The sequence below is a fragment of the Macrobrachium nipponense genome, chromosome 41 (genome assembly GCF_015104395.2).
Source record: "Macrobrachium nipponense isolate FS-2020 chromosome 41, ASM1510439v2, whole genome shotgun sequence".
NCBI classification, from domain to species: domain Eukaryota; kingdom Metazoa; phylum Arthropoda; class Malacostraca; order Decapoda; family Palaemonidae; genus Macrobrachium; species Macrobrachium nipponense.
This window is the reverse complement of record NC_061102.1, coordinates 39,737,695-39,751,551: the sequence shown is the minus strand read 5'-3', so window position 1 is coordinate 39,751,551 and position 13,857 is coordinate 39,737,695. Positions and strand designations below refer to the sequence as shown.

Genomic DNA, 13,857 nt, shown 5'->3' with positions numbered 1-13,857 from the left:
GTTCATCCATCAACCATCACACATTTCATGCAGACTGAACACACAGCTGCAAGACATGCAGGGTTGTAGGGGGAGGCAATTGCTATATAACTGACAGATTTGGAGGAAAAGATAGTGATGTTATAAGAACTCAGGATTTACCAAAGATTTTTCAGATTATTCTGTCTGATTAACAAGATATATACTCAAAACCTGTTTCCTCCATTTCTTTGTCAAAAAGTAAGGCTTGGAGTTCTGACCTTATGTAAGTTGCAATGAGTCAGAAAGTCCTTCACAACAGTGAATCACTTCTTAGCAATCAGAATTACCAAAGGACAAACTTTGGCTGCTGCAGAAGAAAGGGACAGTGCACATGTCCAGGTATACCAGGGATGTATAAGTAGCATCTCCAACAAGATGTTGAATTCAGCTAACCTAACTTTGAAACACAGGCTCAGTTGTATACTGGTCAACAACCAGCAAAATCTGTCTAGTACCAGAGAGCTTTAAACTACATAAAAGCTGCACACACACAAAAAAAATCCCAATCACAAACTAACCAAAGAGTGAAAACTACATAAAACAAGAAATTGCATTATCATCTATCAGTGGTTAGTGACCAGCAAACTGGAAAATCTAAGATGTACAGCATTCATATTTTGTCACTTTCTTTTAAACCTAGCAAAAGAAAATGGTAAAAAGGGATGAAACTGATTAACAATTAGCATAACAATATTGATAAAATATTAAAAAATTAAAAACGAGAAGATCACGGAAAAGTACTGGACAGAACTATTGACAGCTTAGCAGGTAAACAAAATATGAAATAGTTGAGCCTAGTGGATGGATACTGACATTCAGTTTGTATCAATGTTGTAAGAATACTCTTTATTTTGTTAACAAAAGACAAACATGGAGGATACTTGAGACCATGAACAAGGCTTTTATAAGATTCATGGTGTTATTATGAATAACTTAAATATTCTGGTCGTGCACTAAAGCACACCATCGAATAGTCACAACATATATATTTAATGGATGAGCTGGGTCAGTAGAGGTCAGGGCCTTGAACTGGTCTACCAACACACTTTTTTTTATATATTTTTTTTGACAGTATACAGCTGGATGACTTCTTTTATGAAGTGTAAGTTCATATCCTAGGGACAAATATATGTTTTAATGAGCACATATTGTTCTCCAATGGAAACTTCAAGACCAAGCATCAACAAAATTTCATATATAATAAAAATTTATGTCTTCTTTGTAACATCAGCGCTTATTTAAATTGACAGATGCTGCTAATGGGGTCTAGGTTCCAAGATTGATTTCTGTTCCCTGGAAAATACTGAAGAGCTTACTTTTTCTTGCATTTGTTAAAAGAAAATGATAATGAAAATGGGGAAATCATGTCCTTAATTCATAAGAATTAAATGTGTTTTCCACTGCTAGTACAATTACGTATACTATACAAACATGACAAGTTAAGACCAACTGACTCTGATGGAGTTTTCTTTTAATTTGGTCACCTTCAAACCACAATAAATAATCCATAAATATGGTTCATGTGTTGTTTATTGCCAAACACTATGGGTATCTGGAATAAAGAAAATGGATAATATTCTGCGACTATACCTCGAACCAAAAATTAATCTGAGTTGTTGGGGATTATTTATTGGGAGCTAAGCCATTTTATTGCCTGTCAATTTCTTTTGTAAGCTCCTTTGAGGAATAGTGGCTACGCCATCAAAAAACAGGTTTAGACACAGGAAAAACCTATTTTTGGTAGCTGTTGAGAGTCCTCAAATCCAACCACTTTCCCTGACAGAAAGGCATGGGACTGGGGTGAACATTAATCTTGCACAAACATGGTGTGTAATGAAGATGGTCGCCAACTTATGTTGTTGTCATATCTGTGCCGGTAAGACATAATGAAAGCTAAGGCAGTTGTTGTAGGAAAGGAAACAGAGCCCTCCTGTCCTGAGTCCTTTAGTATATTCTTTCACTGTGCCAGCAAGCATTATTCTGGCTGAGACCAACTACAGAATAAGGGAATTCTTTGTAATTGGTTGGTCTGTCTTATGGAGCCCTGGGGGGACCAAGAGAATGTAACTCCTTTGAGGAAGAACAACGGCTGCCAAAAATAGGTTTTTCCTTTTAGTACATAAAGATCCTTTCATAGATTCATTGATGCAAAGTAGCCCAAAAGGTTGCTTTTACCATGAGGAAAGAATGAAGATTCATCCGCCTTAACAATGTGTTTTCCATTTGTGAGACCTTCAAAAATATTCTCAAAAGTTCCTTTTCCTTTTCAAGAGTCTGGAGAAGCAATGATGCTGATCCCTGCAAAATAGAATATTTCAACAATAGTAAAATGATAAAAATCTTCATACATATATGCATTACCAATTTTAATCATGCATCTATATATTGCAGTAGAATGAAAACAAATAACCTTGAAACAGTAGGAAAAACAGGCTTCTAGCCTCATGCATAATGTATCCAAATGTAAATAAGACTGCATGTGACACAAAATAAACAAATATGTACGTATATTACTGATACTTACATGTCTTACACAGTAATTTTCAAAAGCATGCAACATAGGTGCTGCATGAAGGAAAAGCTTTGCAACATTGACAGTAAGTAAGTCTTCATCTCCCTGATCCAAGGCAATTTCAAGGGCATCACGTAGTTGTAGAGAAAACGTACGATTGTGCTCCTGAAGCTCCTCAACATTTAGAAATATTTCTGAGAGTTGGTCCCTTGTTAGTAAACCCGCAACTAATATTGGCCTGAAAATTATTCAAGATCAATAAATGGGGGAGGCTTACATTTACTTGATGTATATTCATAGTACTTTGAAAGAATTTTTTTTATTGTGTCATTTTCCTTACACTTACAAAGTAGCTTTTAATGCATTAATAATATTCAAAACTACAATCTTAGCTTTTTGAAATACTATAAAAATAAAAACAAGATCATTACCTATAAAACTCATCTATCATGACTCTCAGATCTCTTCCATACTTAATTTCAGTTTCCATTATCTCTGTCAATATTTCCTTTCGTTCTTGACGTCGACGAGAGCACCGGCGACACACAAGAGGAGCATAAACAACGCCACTGTAATGGAAGATGAAAATTGGGTTACTGTACAAAACAAATAAAGGAAATAAAAGCCATATGGTTGCTCTATATAGCAGATAAAAATTCTTATGATACATTCAAGTTACATTAGTTTAATAATAATCATATATACCTGTTTTCTAGAACATTCCCTCTTTTAAGAAGCTAGTAGTATATCAGACCAATCATATATTATAAATTTACCCTCTTTTTCTTCTAACTTAATTTTATTTCATAATTCAATCATGAGATGAATGAGGTAATTTAGCTACGTACTTGCCACATTCAGCTTCAATCTCCAATGCTATTTATGACCATAAGTTAATAAGTCAAAAGAGAAGCAAGATGGTGGGGAAGGCAATAAAATACTATTACAAGCTTTGTTTCCATAAGAATACTGGAATGCTTATATGACCATGTTCCAGTAAAGCTCTTTCAAGGGCTTCTCCACCCCACTTTAGTACACTTTAATATTCCTTAGTCTTATAGGAAGAAAGTATTTTTGGCTTAACAATGTAAACACACACTAGAGGGTAGCCAAGGTTACCTATCTTGCATGAGTGATGAGTAATTTACGAGTACATGAAGTTTGGTATTTTCATCGGCATAAAAATAGGATAATATCAAGAAAAAAATACTACAGATGACTAGGTTCACAGGATGATGCTTTCTTTTACATTTGTCTACCCTAAGTTTGAAATCCATGTGAATCTACAGCCAGTATTGAAAACCTGGAAATCAATTGGCAAGCATAAGAAGTCTGAAATCCTGGACATATAATAATTAGACTAACAAGTGGGTATATCAGTGTATGTATTAATTTTAGTTGTTTATTTTACCCTCTGGCATGTAATCTTCAATTATGGACAGTTCACGGTAATAATCCATTCCCAACTTGAACTGCATTCCTGCTACTGGTTGAGAGAGAAGAAGGAAGGCAATGCCTTATGAATAACCGTTCTTTACTTAAGAGCTCAGCTTATTCTACAATTTTGAGTGTGTGTGTTGATGAAATTATTGCTCAATTTCAAATTATGGACTAAGGTAGCACAAGAAACATTTCACATATAATGCACTACTGCTCTGTTTACCTATTTATATGCTATATGTTTTGAGGTATTGTATTGAATAGAGGCACTTATGGTAGGTCTTAATACCTTAAAAGTCAAGAGATGATATTCGATCAAAGAATGTTACTGAAAATAAGGTTTACACAGAGACAATTCCAATGCACTCAAAAAGATGTAAGATAGCAACCTTGACATCAACCCTTAGTATAGCACAACAAGGAGTCAAGTGATGTTTTGGGGGTTAGAAGAAGGAGTAATCTACAATCTAGATGAAATTCAACAGCCTCAATAAATGACTCTCCTATTAGAGGGAGAATGGATGTGAGTAGAGGTTTTCTTGTAGTTGTCTTGGTAAAGAACTCTAAGCCAAGGACAAAAACTAAATGCCACAATTTTGGCAGAGTTAAGAAGTTCAAAAGGCCAACTAGAATTAAAAGAGGATAAACTTGAAGGAAAGAGTGAAGTTACTTGACTTTGGAGAGAAATTCAAAGGGAATTGCATTATACTATCTTGACTTGAAGTAAAAATTACGACAGAGAGGAGTCCCTTCTGAAAGTTCTAGCATGTGTTAGGAGCTACAAAAGAATGTTTAAATTCATGAGTGACATTTAGTGTCTTGGAAGAGAGTTCAAAGTGACTGAAGAAAGATTTAAGTTCAACCTTGAACATTTAGAAGAGAGGGAATAGGGTTTGAATGGAAATAGAGATGGTATGTAATCCATCATACACAAATACTTTACCATCTTAAAATGAACAGCAGAACAGTGATTTAGACAAGGAGATTATGCTTGAATTTTTTTTATATTAATAAGAGATAAAAAAACCATATAAAGTACTATATCTTTTACACTCAGTAGGATATGTGACTAAATATAAAATGAAGTGTGGTATTTGCATATAAAAAATTTAGAATCCAGGACATTAAGTTCAGTAAAAAAAAAAAGAAAAAAAAAGCTGCAACAGGCCGCCATCTACAGTTTGCCTAACACAAAAAACTATGATGCTACTCAACGTTTTTTGCAGAGTCCTTTTGGCCCAAGCTACATTGCTTTCTGTCTTATACTTTATCCACCCACCTTGGTTTATTCTCACTTGGCTGTCCAACTTCCTAAATTTCCTTTGTTCCATTTTTGTGCATAAAGTTATAAAGATATGGCAATAAATTGTACTTTATTTAACTTTTATGAAGAATAACACTTACTCAAGTCATACATAATGTTTATGACAAAAAAAATTATTAAAGTTCAAGAAATGTCCTGATGGAAGCAGATCATGATTTGATACTAGATATCCACTCTTGATGCCTTACTGAAAATATGTATGAGAGTGATAAAACTGTAAATGGGGCTGGTTAAAATTTATTTATTATTTTTTTATTTACTTATTTAATTTACTTAACTTTTCTTCCAATAGCTCTACTGATATTATTTTTTCACTTGAAGAAGTTTTTGGCAAGAGAACTGGGAATCGAACCTGTTGGTGATGTGAGTGTCGACAGGAGAATCACAATCATCGCACAAGGGCAGGTCACTCTCTCTTGAAGATGTAATACCTGTTCTGCTGCGTCTAACGATGACAGATGGCTTACTAGTCTCAGATCCTACTCCTGAGTCTGTTCTTTCTATTTCACCTGATGCTAATCTCTCCTGAGGAGTAACACATAACACAGTTAATCAAGTATAGTCTACAAGAAAACAATAAATGACTCAAGCTTACAAAAGCATTCTGCATTAACCATGGGTTTTATATCTAATATAATAAACTATAATTCAAATGATATGTTTTTTTTAGACCATACAAAATTTAATTTTGAACAGAATTCACATTTTTTAAAAAATATTTAATCCCAAAACTTGAGTTTGAAGTAACTAAAAATTTGAAGCAACAATATCCCTGATGTTTGTGCTGAACTTTTGAAAGTTATAGCATGTTTGTGAGCAGGGATTGAAAATAAAACTATGATTATCACCTCTAATTTACTTTATGGTTTTTTGTATGAACCAATCTATTTTGATTGTCACTTTCAGGGCAGTGCTGTTTCCAGTGAGAATAATAAATATTTACTGACACCTGTAACATGCACAATAAACAAAAGAACACACCCACATGCAACAAACAAGTTTATGATTTCAAGTAGACAGCACTATGTGAGACATAAATGGAATGATCATTTTCATCTACACATTTACCTAATCATAACTGAATACTGTATACAAAAAATGACTAGAATATATAGAATGCATCCTCCAGGCATTCATTTGAAATGGAAGGCATACATACTAACTACAAAGTTTAACAAAAGTAAATACGTATTAATATGAATTATACAACTAACATCCAAAGTCATGTTTTCTTAAAACTGCTTATTCTTTGGTAATTTATGTATACTGGCAAATGAATATGTAATGAAGACCCTAAGAGTTTATAATATAAAATACTCAGATCTATTTACCAGTTTCCCATTACAAAGGTCAAGTATATATACTGTAGGTATAGTATCTACTTACAAAATATTTCTTGATATCAGAAAGCATTTTCCATATTTATGAATAAATAAAAAAAGGATACTATGGTTTTAAAAGTGTCATGTCAGCAACCTAGGAAAAATATCACAGATATTTCCTCAAATTTTCAAAACCTTCAAAGAAAACAATTTTACCTTATCAGATCTCAAAAGACCACTATTTTCAGAGGAGTCAGAATTTGAACTCATGTTTGATGACCTGTAGCCTCTATTTCTTGAAGTGAGGGATGCAAAATGATCTTCTGCAGGTTCAACGCCCAACTGGTCCTCTTCCTCATCTTCCATATCCATCTCAGCTTCCAATGAAGAAGTCACTAGGCCCTACAAACAATTATAGTCCTACTACCAATCTCAAAACTAATTCACATCAACTAATCTTAAGGTAGCAACTAATCAATGCACAGTACTCAAGGCAAATGGTATCATCAACGCAAACATATGACGTGAGAAAAGCATTTGTAATTTTCTTTCACCTACATTGGCTATCCATAATTTTCTACTTAGTTTCATTCACAAGCTAGTTGCTCTTGCACTACAAATGAATAAAAAAGATAAAAGCAGATAAAAAATACATAAAAAAGGCATGCATTAATAGATTTTTGTGGTAGCTGCACACAGATACATTTATGCGTTGATAAAATTACATCAAAGGTGATGAAAAGTAATGCAGAATCCAGATAATAAAACAATAAAATTGCATAACAACTCAAAAGTAATGCAGCATAAAAGCGAATAAAACAGTTAAGACAATTTTTTTACCTGTAATCTGTCTTCTTCTTCATCGTCTTCAGCACTAATGGCAACTCGACGTCGAGCATCCTGAAGATATTCTAAGATTTCATGCTTTGATGCCCCTTCAAACATTGATTTCCCTGGAGACGGAGATTTATGCGTAGGTGAACTACGTCTTGGACTGTTTTGAGAATTTAAAGATGAACTATATGAGGGAGAGTGACTGGAAAGTAGTTCTTCATAAATGTGATCCGTTATTTGTTCATATGGGTTTTCATCACCTACAAGACTATTCAAGAATGACATTCTCCTACCACGACCAGCAACCATTTTTAGAGCACCAATGGTCATGGTATCATTTGTGTCCGGACTGAGAGAGCGATTTCTGTTACGTCTGCGTGGAGCAGTAGGGGGACTAGAGGCTGTTGGGGTAGTGCTTGGGACTGCAGGTGAAAAGGCACTCAAAATGGAAGATCGAGTGTGTGCAGCACCACGTCCACGTATAGTGGCTGTGCGGATTTCTTCTTCATTTCCAAAAACAGAGACAGAACCAGGCGGTGGAAGAACTTCTCTAATGCTTGATGTTGGGAAGGCTTTCTCAGGAGATTTAGGAATGGTTGAAGATGAAGTAACTGGGGTTGACAAAGCTGCTAAATCAGACTTGAAACTATGAAAAGTAGGATTTTGTAAAGAAGGACTATTCTGGGAAGGCTTGATTATGAGATCTGTATCTTCACTGCCATCAAGCATTGGTGGTGGTGATGTAGGGAGGGGGGGAGGTGTTGGTGATGGTGGTGGCGATGATGGAACAATGGGCATGAGTGGATAGTTTTGAGGTATTACAGGAGGAGAAGGAAGTGGGCGACTTCCTGGAGATGAAAGACTTGAAGCTGCCAAGGCAGGAGGTGAAGCTTTTTTGTAGGAAGTTGGAGGTGGAGGTGGAGGCACATTAGGCCTAGGAGGACTCAAAGTACGGCTTTTAGGTGGAGGAGGAGCTTGTCTAGTTGGTACATTAGTGGTTGGAGATGGGGTGCTAAAGGCTGAAAGAGGTGACTTTGAATTTTGGGCTAAGTTCAAGTGTTCAGAATCTTGGAAATTCAAAGTATTCTCATTCGGGGTCTGATGCTCATCCAGACTACGATGGATACTGTGTCCAATGTGATCACCTGTCAGCAAAAAGGATTAAGTCAATATCTCTATTACAGTATAAAAAATGCATGATTAAGGCAAATTTCAATGGCTTATGTTACTTGAATGACACCAGTACAGTAGGGTACTACTGACATTTTATTTACCAGCTGATATGCAGTTCAATAATAACTTCATGAAGAGTGGACTTAGTAGTATATAAAATATTTGGCAAAAGAAAGAAGTTTGAGCTCAAACAGGAAAAATTTCTACTTGTATTTCACTGAATCATAAATGACTTTGACAAAAGCTACGTCAACTTTTACTCCGTAAAGTGAAACTGAAGCCTATTCTAATCAAAAGTTTCAATAAAGGAACTTACCTTCTCCTTCATTATCATCAGCTGTTTGGCAAGCATCCCAGTCTCCTCCATCACTAATATTTTGTAAACCTTCTCCCCTGCCATCACTATGAAAATTCTGTTCAGAATATTCTATTTGTTTACTTTCAAAGTCTTTATAAATATTCTCTCCACTGTCTGTGAACAGAGGTTTCTTTGCATTTTCAAAATTCAACATACCACTCTCTACCCTGGAATTATTACATTCATTATCTACCTGAGATTGGTAAGTACTCATGAAGTTTCCTCTAGCATAAATATCCTGTAAATCTGCTATCAGGTTATAATTATTTTTTTGCTTTTCTTTGGCCTTTTCCCTCTCTCTTCTAGAATTCCTGACAGATGACACTTTACGTCCTTTGGATTCTCCTGCATCTTCTATTACTGTTACTTCATGAGATGACCTGAACTGAACCTGCTTTTTCTTCCTCTGGTTCTGTTTAAACTCTGAATAAGTCGGTAAATAGAAGTCTGAATCAGTTTCCGAGCTGGTGTCCACAGATGGAGGCTTTTTAAGAATAGATTTTACTTTTAGAAGCTCAGACAGAGTTGGATGTGGTCCTTCATTACGGGTAGGAGAACTCGTAGATGAGGAACTAATGCTGGTATCTTTGTCATCCTCCTCTCCAAGCATAGTTGAATCTTCATCAGCATCAGTAGAGTTCTGATTTTGCTGATTTTCTTCAACTTCATCTTCCTCCTCCTCATAAATTGTGTCTCGTGCAGGGATCCACCGATCACTGTGTATACCTTCTGTTTCCTTTGGTGATATAGTTGAGTCTAGTTGTGCATCAGCATCCAAGTAAGAGTCACTCAAATTATACAAAGAAATTGATGAATCTAATGGTAAATTCTCTTCCTCAGGTAACGTGTCTGTATCTGAACCTTGAGTTGTTGGTGAAGATACAGGATAATCACTGGTGTCATCATCAGCAGCTGTATCATCTTCCTCACAACTTGAAAATCCTGAGTGATTATCAGGCTGATGTGCCCCTGGACCAAGAACAAACATTCTCTGTCCTGCAATGCGTACAGTGTTGCCCCCTTTCTGCAATTCACTAGAGTCATGTAATTTTTTCACCCCTGAATTGTGTTTTTCAGTTACATCTGAACTACTATGGTTCCCATTACAAAGATCTTTTTTAATCTGACTCATTGTATAGTTACTGAGAGATGAGTTTAAGTTGTTTGACAATGCTTCTTTTGAATGTGGAGAACTTTTTTTGTTGGAAGTTACATTCTTGTTATTTATGTTATTATTATCCACCTGACTGTTTTTGGATGAAGATGTTTTATTCTTAATTATATTATGTGAGCTGTTATTTTTATAGTGAGTGGAGGAACTTTTACTGGGGGTAAACATTTTACTACTTGGATCAATTCTGTTAGGGGATGGAACAATCTTGGCACTGGATGAAGTTCTCTTGCTGTTACATGATGTTTGGCTTGTGAATGATGAAAGACTATTATTGCTTGAGAAATTAAGACTGATGTTGCTACTTGATGTTTTTATCGGAGTAGAACTGCTGCTCTGGGAACTGCTGTTTTCACATGTAGCTGAATTAACATTCATGTTGCCCATTTGATCACTGCTAGACCCGGTATCTATATGAATTCGATTAATGTCTTTAACATTTGTCAGTAATGAACTGCTAGTGCTAATAGGAGATGAACTGGAAGAATCTCCAATATTAATAACATTCACACGTTTTCCTTGATTACTTCTCGATGAATGACTGGATTTATCAGTATCCCACTCATCATATTGGGTATCAATAGCATTATCACTGAGCTCATCTGTGTCTGAACTTATCTGAGCATTTGGCTGCTTATACCGAGATATCAACTGATAGGCAGAAGGATTCTCAAGAAGGATAGAATTGCGTGCATTTTGTTTTTCACTATTTGTAGACTCTTTGGCACTGTTAATTGTGGATGGTGATGACTCTGATTCTGGAGGAGGGGGTAATGCACGAACACTATTTGGAAGAGGAGGTGCTGGTCTCGAAGGTTCAGGGCAGTCACGAGTAATTGTGGCAGAACTGTCACTACTTTTTGCACTTCTTGCACTACGCACACTTCTTACACTGCGAACAGTTTCTGGAGTTGGTGGTGGAGATTCATCATCATCACTAGGACTATGTGCAGGTATATGAGGGTAAGGCTGAGCTGCCACTTCACAGCGTTCATAAACTCTCTCCTCTAAAACCTGCCATCCCCAGGAGTGCTGAGTAGGTACAGTTGGTGGCATTGGTCCTGGTTGGTACATACTTAAAGGCAGAGCTGGTCTTGTTTTTGTAACAGCAGTAGTGGTTGCATGTCGCACTGTAGCTATTTTGTTGCCACATCTTTTGCATTTTTTCTTTTTTCGTCCTTTAGTGCTAACTAGCTGATTTGGGCAAAGGCATACATTACTATACAATTGTACAGGAACTACACATGGAGACTCATAAACAGGATCAAGGGTTACATAGTGGTCCCAAGCTCCACCTTTTTCTGGAAGAGGAGCAGCAATAGGTGGTGGACCAAAAGAAGGTAGTGGAGGACGGACAGGAGGCCTCCTACCAACCACTGAACCAAACCAATCAGTATAACGTACAGTGGAAGCCATGGTTGCACCAGTGGCTGCTGATACTGTGCCAGAACCACCATGCTTATGATATCCATTAGCATGATGCTTTGGGTAACCTTTTGGTACTTTATTATTTGGCACTGGCAATGGCGGTGGAGAAATACTTTTCACCACAGTCATAGATTGATAAGATGTACTGCGTCCAACTGTACCATTGTAAGCTCCATATTTCTGTCTGTATTCTGCCATATAATTTATTTCAGCAGGCTGAATGTGATGTGGTGTATGATTTGTCCCAGCTGGAGACAGCTGGCGCTCTTTGGTGCGTGACCGAAACTTCAGTAGGTCTGTTAAGGATCTCTTTGATTTGCTTATGGTTACACCCCCTCCATACTCCTGAAAAATATAAGAAAATTAGTATTCATCAGAATAATTAGGAATAGAATTTCGAGCTGTTACAAATAGTGAAGGTAATGTTTGTAACATTTTTTAAAAATAAAAACATGAGTCACTAAGTGATACAGTAACAAATGCAGCATTTCAAATTTTATTTTTCATTTTTAAAACTTCCCAGTAAAGGTTATGCATCTTACATTTCCTTAAAACAGCATATACAGTCTTATTTTTTTTAAATGAGGGAGAGATACTAGAAAAGAAGGCAAAAAATACTTGAATGATCTCTAAAAACTGCAATGACCCTTTTGCACCAAGACGCTAGGTTAAATTAGAAGTGGTCATTGTCGTTACCAACCAGTATTTCAGGACGGAATGAAATAATTCTGTTAGGATCAAAATAGTCTGCAAAAAATCAAATGTATTGAGTTAATTCATTCCTTACACTGAATATATCATGAATGACATTTTCCATCAATCTTATGTCAATGTAACTATTTGTTGTTTTTGGTGAATGAGATGGCTATTTGTCTGTCAGTCCACACTTTTTCGGCCCATCATCAGATTTTAAGAACTACTGAGGCTAGAGGGCTGCAAATTAGTATGCTGATCACCCACCCTCCCATCATCAACAATACCAAATTGCAATCCTCTAGCCTAAATAATTTTTATTTTATTTACAGTTAAAGTTAGCCATGATTGTGCATCTGGCACCCAACAACACAAGCCACCACTTGGGCCATGGTTGGAAGTTTCATAGGCCGCAGCTGACAATTTCATGAGCTGTGGATGACAGTTTCATACAGCATTATACACTATACAGAAAACTTGATTTTTTGGCGCATTTTTTACTTGTTTTCTTTGACTTCACTGTCGTAAACAAGCGCACTTAAGAATGGCCAGTTAACGTCAACTGCAGTGAAACGAGCAAATTGCTCCAATTCACTTGCATGAGAGTTCATTTCATCCACATTTAGTGCAGGAATATTCATGGGTATAGGAGAGCAAATTTCCATATAGGGTTTTAACTGTAATTAAATCATACTAGCTGACCGACCCAGCTCTGCTTGGGATAACTCTGAATGACAACTGATAAACTTGCTCTCTCTCCCTCTCTCTCTCTTTCACTTTTTCCATCTTTCTCCTACCTAACATCCCCTCTACTCTCTCTTTTCCTCTCCCTCTTGCTCCTTTCTCTCACTCTCTCTCTATCTCTCTAAACATCTGTCTCTTTCCCTCTTTCTTCTCGTTAATACCAACTCTCTCTCTCTCTCTCTCTCTCTCTCTCTCTCTCTCTCTCTCTCTCTCTCCCAAACACCCACTCTTCTCTGTCTCTGTCTCTGTCTCTCTCTCTAACCCTCCCTGTCTTTTTTCCTCTCTCTTCTCCCTAACACCCCATCTACTCTCTCTCTCTCACTTCCTCTCCCTCTCATTCTCTCTGTTAACCCCCTTCATAAACTGCACCCTCTTTGATGTCACTGATGTTTAACCTATCATATTCTTTTCCAAATGATAAGTCATACATATACAGAAATTATGTATGATAAATTCGTAAAGTAATTAAGTCTAGGGGCATAACCAGCCCTGTTTCACAAGCAGAACCAGCTCTGTTTCAGGGAATCCCTTCTCACCCCCTCCCCCTTCGGAGGGGTGGAGGTAAGATGAAACTCCATTATAAACCATCTTAGGGATCGCCAACTATAACCCTGCCAAGTTTTATGCCCATCGGACCTGTTGTTTGCCCGTGATTGAATGACAGACGGACGGACAGACATTATGCCCATTATAGTAAGATAAGCGTCGATAACCATAGCTGTTTGTAACTTGCAATCAGATAATTTCGAGCCAATCTGTTATTGAAAAAATGAAAGATCTCTTTTACAAAAACACTGAGGCATCTGACAGGCAATAACTTTGCTATAATAAGACCAA

The 13,857-nt window shown here is 36.6% G+C and overlaps 1 protein-coding gene across 3 annotated transcripts in view; it reads right to left on the bottom strand.

Moving 5' to 3' along the window:
• The window catches only part of LOC135212713 (dentin sialophosphoprotein-like), a 250,068-nt gene that overhangs the window by 15,403 nt on the left and 220,808 nt on the right, over positions 1-13,857 (bottom strand). For 2 of the 3 annotated variants that reach the window (XM_064246405.1, XM_064246406.1), the window contains 7 exons: positions 8,943-11,928; positions 7,460-8,598; positions 6,836-7,021; positions 5,650-5,822; positions 2,965-3,102; positions 2,546-2,771; positions 2,197-2,319 (listed from right to left, as the gene is read on the bottom strand). In XM_064246405.1, the coding sequence (XP_064102475.1) occupies positions 2,197-2,319; positions 2,546-2,771; positions 2,965-3,102; positions 5,650-5,822; positions 6,836-7,021; positions 7,460-8,598; positions 8,943-11,928 (4,971 nt within the window). The remainder of the gene's footprint in view (positions 1-2,196; positions 2,320-2,545; positions 2,772-2,964; positions 3,103-5,649; positions 5,823-6,835; positions 7,022-7,459; positions 8,599-8,942; positions 11,929-13,857) is intronic. The other variant, XM_064246407.1, reaches the window with a different exon arrangement.